Source organism: Populus euphratica, unplaced genomic scaffold (assembly GCF_000495115.2).
Source record: "Populus euphratica unplaced genomic scaffold, PopEup_1.0 scaffold3.1, whole genome shotgun sequence".
Taxonomy (NCBI): domain Eukaryota; kingdom Viridiplantae; phylum Streptophyta; class Magnoliopsida; order Malpighiales; family Salicaceae; genus Populus; species Populus euphratica.
The window spans coordinates 1,413,523-1,426,493 of NW_011499847.1; the positions used below are offsets into that span (position 1 = coordinate 1,413,523).

The 12,971-nt window shown below is 32.8% G+C and overlaps 1 protein-coding gene across 1 annotated transcript; it reads left to right on the plus strand.

Moving 5' to 3' along the window:
- The first annotated feature begins 3,113 nt into the window (after positions 1–3,113).
- Positions 3,114–4,904, plus strand: LOC105140419 ((RS)-norcoclaurine 6-O-methyltransferase-like). The gene is made up of 2 exons (XM_011047253.1): positions 3,114–4,018; positions 4,263–4,904. Exons 1-2 carry the CDS (start codon positions 3,254–3,256, stop codon positions 4,557–4,559), a joined length of 1,062 nt encoding a protein of 353 aa, XP_011045555.1. The 5' UTR covers positions 3,114–3,253; the 3' UTR covers positions 4,560–4,904.
- Positions 4,905–12,971: the final 8,067 nt, after the last annotated feature.

Here is a 12,971-nt window from a genome sequence, read left to right on the forward strand (position 1 = left end):
TGAACTTAAAATGTTGACAAAATCTTTGTGGTTCAGGCAGGGGAACTGATGCATAGGTAATTTACCTGTTTTTTTCCTCCTATTGCAGTGGGTTCTTCATGACTGGAACGATGAGGAGTGCATCCAAATCCTGAAAAACTGTAAAGAAGCTATACAGAGTGACAAGGGGAAGGTGATAATTGTTGAAGCTGTGGTTGGTGAAGAGAAAGACGATAAGCTTGAATTTGTGAGGCTAATGTTAGACATGGTAATGATGTCTCATACCGACGCAGGCAAAGAAAGGACCTCCAAGGAATGGGAATACGTTCTTAAGGAGGCTGGCTTTAGCAGCTACACTATAAAACCAATTCGTGCTGTGCAATCTGTCATTGTTGCTTCCCCTTGATCTCCACGGTGATTTAGGAATTACGCATTATGACGTTAATTTGTATTTCAGTGTAGCTCGGTCTCATTATGCTTTTACTTGTACCCTACCTTGTATTGTAAGACTGGCCACTGCACACTAGTTTAATGTTTTCCATGTTCAAAATCGGCCTTCTACGTCTGCTTGTTCTATATCTTCATCTAGGAAGCCTCTGTATATCTAGCAGAATTCCTGTTGTTATAGATTGTCATTCATAAAGGGCACTTTTCCGTGTTAGGTATTTTAATAGTTGTTATGGCTGTGATTTGAAAAGAGATAATTTATAAAAAATGTTTTTGATCGAGGATGATTTAATGTTTATATTTCTTTGATGTTGAAATTGAGATGGAACAAAAAATAATTTAATATATTTGATTAATAATGTTTTTTTAAAATTGAAATTATAAAATAATTTTAAAAAATATATATTAATATTGATGATTTTTAATTTAAATATTGTAAATTTAATTATTGTTATTATATCATGAAATAAATAATACTTTATATAAAATATTTTTTATTGTTCCATTAAACTATTTACAATTCCATCATGTATGAAATAGATCTGATAAAGACTATAGTTTTTTTAGCGCGCAACAACATCAAGTAAAATATAATCAGGAACAAAATTGAAATTGTGATTAAATTCTACAAACGCTACATCATCAAGCGATTTCTGTTTAATTTAAGTAGTGTCATTGAATAATGTTAAACACTAGTTTTTCAAATAAAACATAATTAAAAAATAAAAAAAATTATTTTTTATTTTACTAAATCGGACCTGATTCAATACATGTTGAGCTTTATATCAGACCCGGTCCGGCCAGAACTGATCCGACTAGAATAGTAGAGATGACTATACTGTTCAATGAAGTATAGCTAAACAGTGCGCAAAATACAACAATCACTTACTTTTCTTTTTCTATATTTCAAATGCAAAAATATATGGGACATATGAATAGTAAATTGTGGTTTTTTCTTTATCAAATAGGTTATATTTGCATTTTAAATAAAATGCAGACAAAACCTTTTAAACAAACCATACCAAAGATCAAAAGAAAAGATGTCACTTCTATGATGAGTGCAGAATATTTTCACTCTAGTGATTTGAACAAGAGCTGAACTTGAAATGTTGACAAAATCTTTGTGCTTCAGGCAGGGGGCCACCGTTGAATTATTGGCCAGGTGTGTCTATTGCTAGTTGAAAGTTGGATCAGTGTTTTTGCCAGCCTTTCTAGAGTAGAAATTGACATGTCGTCCCTACCCTTTGGAAGCCAGCTTTCACAAACTCTTAAAATTTATTTTAATGGGTCCCAACAAATTCAATTATTTAGGAATAAAAATTCTGAATTGAATTATTGATTGATTAATTAATTGATCTTAACAATTTCATTCATTCTTTTAACTAAAATAATTGATATTTTATATTTAATACTTGATAAATCAATATAACTAATGACTAGCACCTCCAAAAAAAACAAAACCATGAAGGCACAACCCCAACTAATCTGCTTTTTGTCATGGTGATAGTTTGATTTTCAACACCTCAAAAACCCCAACTAATCCCACCATTCTGCCACAGTCCCAGCAGCCTCACGAGGGACCCATAAAAAAAAATACCCTCCAGTTTACTTTCACGCCAAAAAAGCAAGGCCCAAATCAAAAACTACAACTTTGATCATTCGTGTCTCATAGACATCAGCATTCCTCTTTGTTTCTATTGCTATTTGCGTCTTCTGCATGCACAGAAGGCGACTGATTGCAAATAGTAACAAATCGGCAATCTCAATCCACATAGACAAATCAGGCCTCTTTAGCTCGGATAGAAATGAGATTCTTGATGTCTAAATAAATATTTTTTTTAAAAAAAATATAATAATATTTATAAAAATACTTTAAAAATATATATACAATAAAAAATAAAAATTTTATTTTTTTATTCAGATCATTCTTATAGGCATGTCCAAAAATAATGATTTAGTTGTTTAATTGGGCGAGCTACATGGAGGATGCTGATGTTCTTAGGGAGATGCTGATTTTCTGGGGCATGTATAGGGCTTGGTGAATTGCGCAAGGATATTCAAGACTTAGCGCGCTATCATGTTTAATTGTAGTTGGGTCTTAATAAATCTAGCATACCTTCACTAAAACGTGTATATAATTTAAAAAATTTATACTTACAATTTTGTTTCTTATGTAGTACTTTTTAATAAAGATGCGCTAACTTCATCATTTATCTACCTATTAGCATGTGAAATTTACTGCTGAGCCTATTTTGAGTGGATATGCAGTCCTGTAAAATGCTTTTTAAAAATATTTTTGAAAAAATTTAATTTTTTTATTTTAAATTAATATATTTTTTATGTTTTTAAATTATTTTAATATATTAATTTCAAAAATAATTTTTAAAAAATAAAAAATATTATTAATATATTTTTTAATTAAAAAATATTTTAAAAAATAATTAAAATCATACTCTCTGAAACGTGACTTTATCACGAAAGATTTGTACTCTCAAACACTGAAACGTGACTTTATCACGAAAGATTTGAAAGGATGATGTGATTAAATTGATTTGGGGAAAAAGACATGGACCCACGTATTCATGCATAATTGAACTTAAACAACAACGTGAATCATACCTGGCACTTGTCCAAACAAGCAGTCAATTTCATATAATAAAAAACAATATGAAAGTGGTAGCGTAAGAGAATATATTGCTAGTTTAATCTGAAACTACTGTCCGAAAATATATCCGTATCTTATCGTAGATTTGGGGATTCAAACTGAAGTTTCTCTTAAGGATTTCGTTGATAAATTCGAAGGGAAAGATTTGCACACATAAAAGGGATGGAGAGGACATCAAGAGATTCAAAAATGAAAGAGGAAGAAGACGCGCAAGCAGGAGTTGAAATATGGAAATATGTACTTGGATTTAGTGGTATTGCTGTAGTTAAGTGTGCTATTGAGCTTGGAATAGCAGAAGCCATCGAAAACCATGAGGGTCCTATGGCATTATCAGAGCTATCATCCAACCTAGGATGTGTTCCATGCTCTCTTGATCGCATCATGCGGTTCTTGGTGCATCACCATTTTTTCAAAGAGGAACCAACTATCCAAGGCACCGCAGGTTATGTGCACACGCCTCTTTCTCGTCGTTTACTCAGGCAGGGAGAAGACAGCATGGCTGATTTTATTTTGTTGGAGAGCAGCCCTGTGATGCTAGCACCATGGCATCATCTAAGTTCCCGAGTTCGAATAAATGGGACTGCAGCATTTGAAGCGGCTTATGGTGGTGACATATGGAAATATGCAGCAGCAAATCCTGCATTCAACAGGCTAATTAACGATGCCATGGCTTGTGATGCTAGACTGGCAGTGTCTGCTATAATTGAAAGCTGTCCAAAGCTGTTTGATGGACTAAAAACTTTGGTAGATGTTGGTGGTGGTAATGGGACTGCTTTGGGAAAGTTTGTCAAGGCTTTTCCTTGGATTGAAGGCATCAACTTTGATCTTCCTCATGTTGTGTCTGTTGCAGCGGAATGTGAAGGAGTGAAGCAAGTTGGAGGAGATATGTTCGACAGTGTTCCAAAGGCTGATGCTGTTTTTATCATGGTTAGTGTATTTTCCTTGAATTAATCACCTAACCAAAAATTTCAGGTGCAACTTGGTTTACTGTTGGGCCAAATCAAGATAGGGTAGATTTCGGCTTATTCTTATGATTAATCTTCTTTGATTTCTGCATTTATCTCAACCAATAATTCCAATCAAATACGTCCCACTAAAAAATAGTCTTATACGAATATAATTTCTTTGTTTCTGATCACACCTCTGTTGGCATTTACTATATAAACTGCAGAAGGTTTTGCAAGACTGGAATAATGATGATTGCGTCCGAATTCTTAGAAAATGTAAAGAAGCTATTCCACAGGACAAAGGGAAGGTCGTTATTGTTGAAACAGTGATTGGAGAAGAGAAACAGGACAGTTTTGAGTTTGTGAGGTTCATGAAAGACATGGCAATGATGGCTTTCACCAACTCAGGAAAGGAGAGGACCTCTGAGGAATGGGATTGTGTCCTCAAGGAGGCTGGCTTTAGCAGCTACAACATCAATCCAATTCGGGCTGTGCAATCTGTCATCGAGGCTTTCCCTTAATTCACAAAGCAATTTAAGAACGTGTATTTGTAGTTTGCCTAGTCCAAGTTCGCTTAGATGATGTTTTCTTTGTTCAAAAGCAGGCTCCTACATGCATTGTTTGTTTTCTATGTTCAAAAGTGTCAATTTCTCATCATCTTTCAGTTATCCTTTCCTTTGCTAAAATTTCTGATAGGATTTGTGAAGTCATGGCCTGTCATTCATAGAGGCAATTCTGCCATCCTAGCAGAAGGTGATTCAACCTTTATGGTGAAGTCCCTCTGTTTGCTCATATTCAACATTTGTTCTGCGAAAATAACAGCCAAATTTGCAATGTTGAAAATATCTTGTGTGGAGTTCCGACAAGGTGCATCTATTGCTGGTTAAAACACCATTGTATTCAGCCCTTCTACGGAGGGAATTTCAGGAAGATTCCTTAAGGGTGAAGCCATAAAATCCAAGTTCATATGATCCCTGGCTGCTACCCCATCTGGTTGTTGGGTTCATCTCACGATTTCTTAATTATACAGAAAGCACATAACTATAAGCACGCGTCGAATGTCGGCATCAGAGTTCTCAAAATGTGTGTCTTTTCATGGCTAAGAAAGAAATCACCTAGCTGTGTGAGTTTGTAAAATGACCAACTGAGATCTCTTCCTCCACTGATTTTTATGATAAAATCTCATAGAACTTCTTTTAAAAACTCATAACTGTAATAGAATCTCTGTAGTTATTACGGTGCATTATCGTGAAATTATAAACACCACCAGGAATTTTGGAGGACTGATTTTATTTTATTTTTTGCTTAAGAAAAAGAAATCGATCTTCTATTCCTGTCTCTGAGTAAACCAATTGGTTATGATCATTTAACTTCAACAAATTTCATAAATACACACGCAAAGAACCAAAATCTTTACTAATTCTCAAGGAATTCTTTGTCTTCTGATTTTCTTATTGTTGTCCAAAGGCTGGTCATATTGTTGTTTTCATCATTATTGATAATTTCTCTCTTAAAATCCATATGCTAGTTCTTCGTATCATAATTATTAAATTCAATCTAGTTTGATTTGACAAATTAACTTAATAAACTTGTGATTTAAAATTAGGTATAAGCTTAATTTTAATTTAAATTAATTTTAATATTAATTTAATTAAATTAATCTAAGTGACTCAACATGTTAATGTTAATGTGCCAATTAATGTATAGAAAGAATTATTAAGGTTGACAAATATTATTTAACATTTTGTATTTAAAAGTATTAATTAAATTTAAAAAGTTATTATCTCTATCTAATTTGCAATTTTTTTTAATTTATATCCATATTACTCGGTAAGTTCTTAAAAGAGTTTAATTTGTAAATGGTTATAATCATAAAATCTATGGAGAAAATTACGCCAAGTTAAAGAAAAAAGCATTCCATCAAACATACACTAAATCTTCCACTGTATTCGATCCACTTGCACAACCAACTACTCGTCCATTTTGATTAAACCACATCACCAGCACAATGGCATTCGAGGCGGTCGCTGATCAAAGACCTCCTGCGGTGGGCCTGTGGTCATTCCAATTCTGTCAGCTAAGTTTGCAGCAAAATCTGAAGAACGAAGGTTTTGTCGCAAGCTGGTGACCACACGAGGAAGTACTCAACCGTCTATCAGCAAGAGGGTTTCTAGCACATATATAGAGAACCTGGATGCAGGAGTTTGTTGGCCATTAATTCTTTACAAATGAACCATCTCTCCCTCCCACAAATCTCTCTAATGATGTCTAAAGTCATAAACGGATTGTTTGACAGCAGCGCTTCACCGACCAAATTCTCCAAATCAATGGATGATAAACCATGTGGTCCGGCGGCCTCCTGAGCGCTTTTTTTTCCACTCACGAGTCTTTTCTCCTTTCACTTCTTTCTCTGTGAAATCATTATCAATTTCCATGTCCACTCTCCATTGCTTGCAGCACATCTACAAATCAACGAGTTGTAGATATGCTTGCCAGGGAATGGACAGTTGGTTTGGAGATTGATAGTGTTGTCAACGGGGAAGACGGGGAAGATTGTTTAGCTTAAAGGAATCAAGGAGAGAAGGGCAAGAAAACGAGGGAAAAGGTCAAGGACTGGGAAAAAAAAAAAAGAGCCGAAGATAAGAGAAAAAATGGATTGTATTATGCATAGCACCCCTGATGAAAAAAACTTTGTTCCGTTTCTGGTTATATCTTAGACAAATTAAAAAGAAAATAAATGAGTAAATTGCTAAAGTGACAAAGATATAATCCTCGTAGCAATACATTCCAAGTATTATATAGGTTCTTGATCAATAAAGAAGTGTTTGATTATTATATTGAAATAAAAAATAAGGATATAAATGTATTTGATTGAAAATATAAAAATAAATTTGATTTTAAAATAATTTTAAAATGAATTGTTGTACTTTTAAAACAGAAAATACAAAAAAAAATATGTTTTCAAATACAATATATTATAAAGTCTTGTGTATTGTTATTAAATCCTATTTATCTTCAACTCTTGTTTTGTTTTGTTATATTTATCCCAATTGTTTTTATTTTTTATTGTAAAATAATAAGAAAATATTATCTAAAAATATGTTTAATTTTGTAATTACCTAAGAATTTTTTTAATAGTTATGAGAAGAGAAATAAGTGGTATAGTCTTTTGCACCTTCGCAAGCTCTTACTCGTTAAAAAGAAAGAAAAGGCAAAAGCGAATTATATAAGATAAAGTTTCTTAAAAAAGAAAAGGAAAAACCGAAAACGTGCAATATTTAAATATGTGTCTGGGAAAATGCTTAGGAAAATCCTCGAAAGTAGTCCCTCAATTATTCACAGTATCTCAACTGGATACTCAAAAAATAAATTTTCCTAATTGGGATATAGTTTTCAATGTTATCCATTAAATAGCATATATTATACAATGAGAAGGCGTCTTGTTTTGGTAGAATCTGACATTTTTTGTTAAATGATGGGAAGATTTTAGATGGTTATCAAATTGAACATATATTAGAGAAAAAATTAAGAGTGTATTTAGAGTGTATTTGATATTGTAGTAATAGTTGTTTTTTAAAGTGTTTTTATTTAGAAATATATAAAAATAATATTTTTTATTTTTTATATTAACATATCAAAATCACTTGAAAACACAGAAAAATTAATTTTTTAAAAAAAAAAATAAATTAATTTTTTATAAAAAATACTTTTAAAATGTAAAAAAAAATAAGATTTTAATATGAAACTTTACCGTAAATCAGTTCATAGTTGGGGGCTAATGAGATTGACCCAAAAATGATTGAAAAAAACAAATTGTATATTGTGAATGTATCTCTACCTAATTTGCAATTTTTTATTTACATACATGTTGAATTCCTAAAGCTTTCAATCTAGAAATCCAAGCTAACCATAACAAGCCATCGCATTTCCTCCCTGCAAGCTTTATCGGACCTGCTGATAGCAGAAGAACAGATTACCAGACACCAGTGATTTTAAACACTAAGAGTGTTAGTTTTTGTATTTAAAAAATAATTTTTTTTTTATTTTTTCTATATTTTAAATTAATAATTTTTAATTATTTTACTATATTAAAATTTAAAAACAACCACTGTAAAAGGAGTCTACAAGATGAAGTCAATTGCAATCTTCCTGCAAAAGGGAGCAATTTAGTTGCCCGATGCTGAAGCTTTAATCTTTATATGAAGCTTGGGGCAATGACGCAGCTAGTGAGGTTCTAACCGAGGCGCGTCAATTGCTGGTTGAAAACTATTTCCAAACCCCCTCTTAGGCCTGGGTTTGTCCCAGTGCCTTAGAGAATTTCTGGAAGGGCTCCCTTAGGGGTAAAGCCCTACTATTCAAAGTTCAAGTGTTGGTGTCGATGTTCTGTGGCTTCCGATGTTATTTTAATGATTAGATAATGTTGTCAAGAATCAGCTATATCTAAGAACTGGACTTTATTTCCTTTCTGTGGGCTTACCATTAGTCATTGAAATAGAAAGTGCCCTTCTTCTCTGTCCCCAATCTTTCCCTTTGATAAAGTTCCAGAGGCCATTTTGCAAACAGCATTTTGTCTTAACTGCGCATTTGAAGCTTCTTCTATCAAAGAGCAAGCCCTGCGCTTTCAAAGTTTAAATTTTGGTGGTGATGTTCTCTAGGGTTCCTGATGTTATCGAAGTGATTCGATCATGTGATCAAGAATCAGCTGAATATCTTTGGACTAGCAAATTTCTGACGGGCCAGCATGAAATGATGCAAGATGGATTTATTGACAGATGGGTCCATAGCACAACACTCTCATGAGGAAAGGAGCCCAAAATGGATTGTACGATATTGGCAAACTCAGTAGGCCTCTCAAGACAGCAATACCTAGGCCCGAGCACAAAATGAGAATTACACAACAGCCCATTTCACAGGGCAGGAGCAGAAACCGCCGTGGAGGCAAAGCACTCGGGAGATAATGCAACTGCACTGTCACTGCTTCATGCGGTCCTACACTTTCTAATATATATATATATTAAAAAATAAATGTTATAAAAAAATCTTATAACTCCCATGTAATTCTTCCAGTAAAAAAAAAAACAATGCATTTCCGAAAAAAATAAAAATAAAAACAGTATTATTCAAGTAATCAAGTCGGAAGGTTGCCTATTTGCTAGTTCAAGACATTAAATAAATTTAATTTCAAATAATCTTAAATATTTATGATCATATATATATATATTACTTAATGGCTAAATCATCGTATAATAAATATGATGATTTTTAATTTTTAAAGATATAGTTTAACTGATCAAGTCTTGAGTTTGCTCTTTAAAAACCACTAATTTGAGTCTCACAGACCTTAGAGTCATTAAAAGTTTACATGGTTAATAATTTCAAGGTCTATAGATCAATTAAGGTACGTGTAAACTATCCAAACACTAACATTAATTTAAAAAAAATATAATAATTTTGTCAACACATGCTAACTCATATTCAATGCAACACTCATAATTAGGCTACATGAGACTTTTGCCTCCACAAATACAAAGCCGAAACAAAATCAAGCTTGTCATTCATCAGCAATGGTTACATAATTTTTTATAAGATCAACTAACTAAACTGTCATAACTCAATTCTAAGTAATTCTCTAAAAATCAATTTTTTTTTCAAAATAAAAATAAAAAAATAAAATAAAAGGTTGACAATATGGAGAAAGCAGATCAACGAGAGCTACAACAATAGAAAAAAATCGAGCTATAATTTTTTGAGAAAATTCAAGACCTAATCATACTCCATTATGCCTAAAAATAGAAAAAAAATACAAATTCAAGATCAAATTAAATGCTTATTAGATGAATATGCATAAAAATTGAATCTAATAACGTAATTAAATTTTTAATAAGGCAATTTGATTTAATCATAGGTCAAATTAAATTTTAATTATGTTTAAGAATTAATTTGGGTCCAATTGAAGGATTTTATTAAGTGCAAGGACTTAATTATACTTTAAATGGGTCATATTAATTTTATTTTGGGTTTAATTGGTGAAAAATTAAGTTTGAAAGCCTAATTTTAGCTTAATTTAGAATATTAGAATTTTAAGAGACCAAATTTAATTTTTACCAAGTTAATTGATTGAAATTAGAGACTTAATTGCATTAAATAAAAAAATTAGGGTCCATTAGGGTTCAATTGAAAACAATTGGAAGAGGGAGGACTGAAATGAGAATTTATCAATGTTCATTATCTTTTTTTTTTTTTTGAAAAAGCTAGTTAGGTTACTTACTTTGTAGTTGTATTTAATGTACCTAATGTCCACTAAATTTAACAAATCTCATGTGATCAGCTCAGGCTAAATGACAATATGTTATGTCTGGTAATAGTCTAAAGAGTCCAATTTAGTCAGCTTTTGTTTGTAAATTTGCAACTCATGATACCTACTTTTAGCTGATGGTTGAAATCCTTTCTAACAAAATCAAGGTCTGAAATTTTTTTTCAGTGTAGAAAAGATTGCCCTTTTCCACCGCCTATAAATAAAGGTGGATTTCATGGTCTGAGGGAGGAGAAATTCGAGTCCAAAATCAACCAAAAAAACTAGTTTTTCTTCCAGTTTTTGCACATTTCTTCTTTCTTTCTCTCTCCACCGTGGCCTTCAGCCACCACCACCACCATCATTGGTCTTCCCACTGTCACGGGGGTGACATCATCTGGTGATGGCGAAGGCTCTCTGTCGTGCCTCCTGTTATGGGATGTTGTGTGTTGAAAAAATTATGATTAATTTTTTGGGAGTCACCATATAGTATTATGGTCACTAGAAACCTATGGTCTGCAAAAGTCTGAGTAAAAGATTGGTTGTGCAAGGGGAAGATGCATCACCCCAAATGCACCCTATCTAAGGTAAGCTGCATTATTGTTTAATTGTTTTTTAGGTTGAGTTTCTATTTATTGGTCTTATCTAAAGCTCAAGGCAAATCTCTCTTCATGAGAGAGTCTCTGTCTTATCGAGTTAAATCCTAACCATTCTAAAGTCATAATTTTAGCATCACATTTATTTACACTTGGTGTCTTTAATACCTGATGGTGTACTTTATAGTGTAATTTTACTCCCACAAATATTAAAGTCTACATCTGGATCCTAGATAAGAAAATTAAAAAAAGATTTTTTGATATTTTGGACAAACCCTAAAAGATGATCATAAATTTGTTATGATATCCATTTTTGAGTTTTCAAAACATGAGAAATATGCAAAAACAAATTATGAAAATATGTTCGAAAATTTTTTAGGATTTGGTTGTATGCATGAAAAAAATTTTAAAAAAGAAAATTGATTTAAATTTTTTTTAGATGTTTTGAAATTTTTTTAAATTTTTTTTGAAATATTTTGGAGAAAATCATGTATTTTAATACCGGATTTATGTTTAATAATGTAAATATACAACCTGATATTATGTAAAATTAATAGAAAAATATTTAAGAAAAACACAAATTTTGTAAAGTATTTTTTGAAATTTTTTTTAGAATTTTTTCTTTTTTTTAAAAAAAAAAATATATAATATTATATTATATATATTAATTAAATATTATTAAAAATGTGGGTCGGCCCGGCCCGGATAACTGGGCTAGGCAATAAACCCATGAAATAATGGTTGGGCCGAACTCGCCCCTACATATTTTCGTTCTCTTTTTTTTAGGTCGGGCCATACTAGTTGATTGGGCTGGGCCATAACTGGCTCGACCCAAATGCCATGCTAATTATTTGTAGAAACGTGAACATTTACTGCTCACGTGCTGCATGCAACCAAACGGTTACAGAAACTGTGGACGGGCGAAGGAGAAAGCTACCGGTGTTTGTGGTTATGATTGCGATCAAGTGGTTGTGTTGATGGTCTAGGCGGCGTTTCTTTGAAGAATAGTGCCCGGTGTCGTTCACGAGGAGAAGAGGAAGATTTCTACATAGGTGAGAGAGAGCAAACAACAGTGGTTGTTTCAGGTGTGGGAGTGGTGGGCTACTTGTGGTGGATATGGTGGCAGATAAGTTGGTGGTGGCTGGAACGATGGAGAGAGAGAGGGAAAGAAAAAAACTGCAAAACAGGGGTGGAAGGGCTGGTTTTGGCCAAATTTGGACCTCATTTTCTCCTCTTTTAGGCCATCAACTCCGTCTTTATTTATAGCTAGTGGAAGAGGGTAATCTCGTCTACACAAGAAGAAAAATTACAGCCTTTGATTCGGTTGGGAAGCATCCCAACCGTTGGCTCAAAAAGTGCCTTATGAGTTGTTCAATCTGCAGAAAAAGGCTGTCTAAGTTGGCCTCTTTAGGCAGGCGCCAACACTGTCTTGTCGCCATTCAGACTAAACTGTTCAGTCGGTGTTGTAAAGCAACTGCACGGGATCATTTTCATGCGTGCTTTGTTAAATTTGATGGAGCAACAAAGCATTATATGCATATGAAAAATAGTCATCGGGGCAACATTTCCATGCAAAATAGGGGAAGATAGTGAACAGTGTCGAACAACACGTAGTCTATTTTTTTTTTTCAAAACAGCATCGTTTTGGATTAGTTAGGGATTTTTAATGATTTTTGATTTATTCCTCCTAAATTCTTGATTTAATGCAATTAAGCCCCTGACAAACTTCAATTGGAACCCCGAAGTTACTTGTATTTTACAATATGGTCCTTGGTATTAGATTTCATTAATTGAACCCTTAATTGACCATTAAACTTTCAGTTTCTTCAATTTTACCCTCCGGTTTTTGTCAATTAAGCACCTCAATTTTGGTGCATTTTATAGATTGGTCCTTGGATGCGAATTTCTTCAATTTAACCCCTAATTGACCCTAAAAATTCAATTTTCTTGCAATTTAGCCCCTAATTTCAATTAATTAACATGGTAAAAATTAAATTTGGTCTCTTAAAATTTTAATCTTCTCAATTAAGCCCAAATTAGGCTCC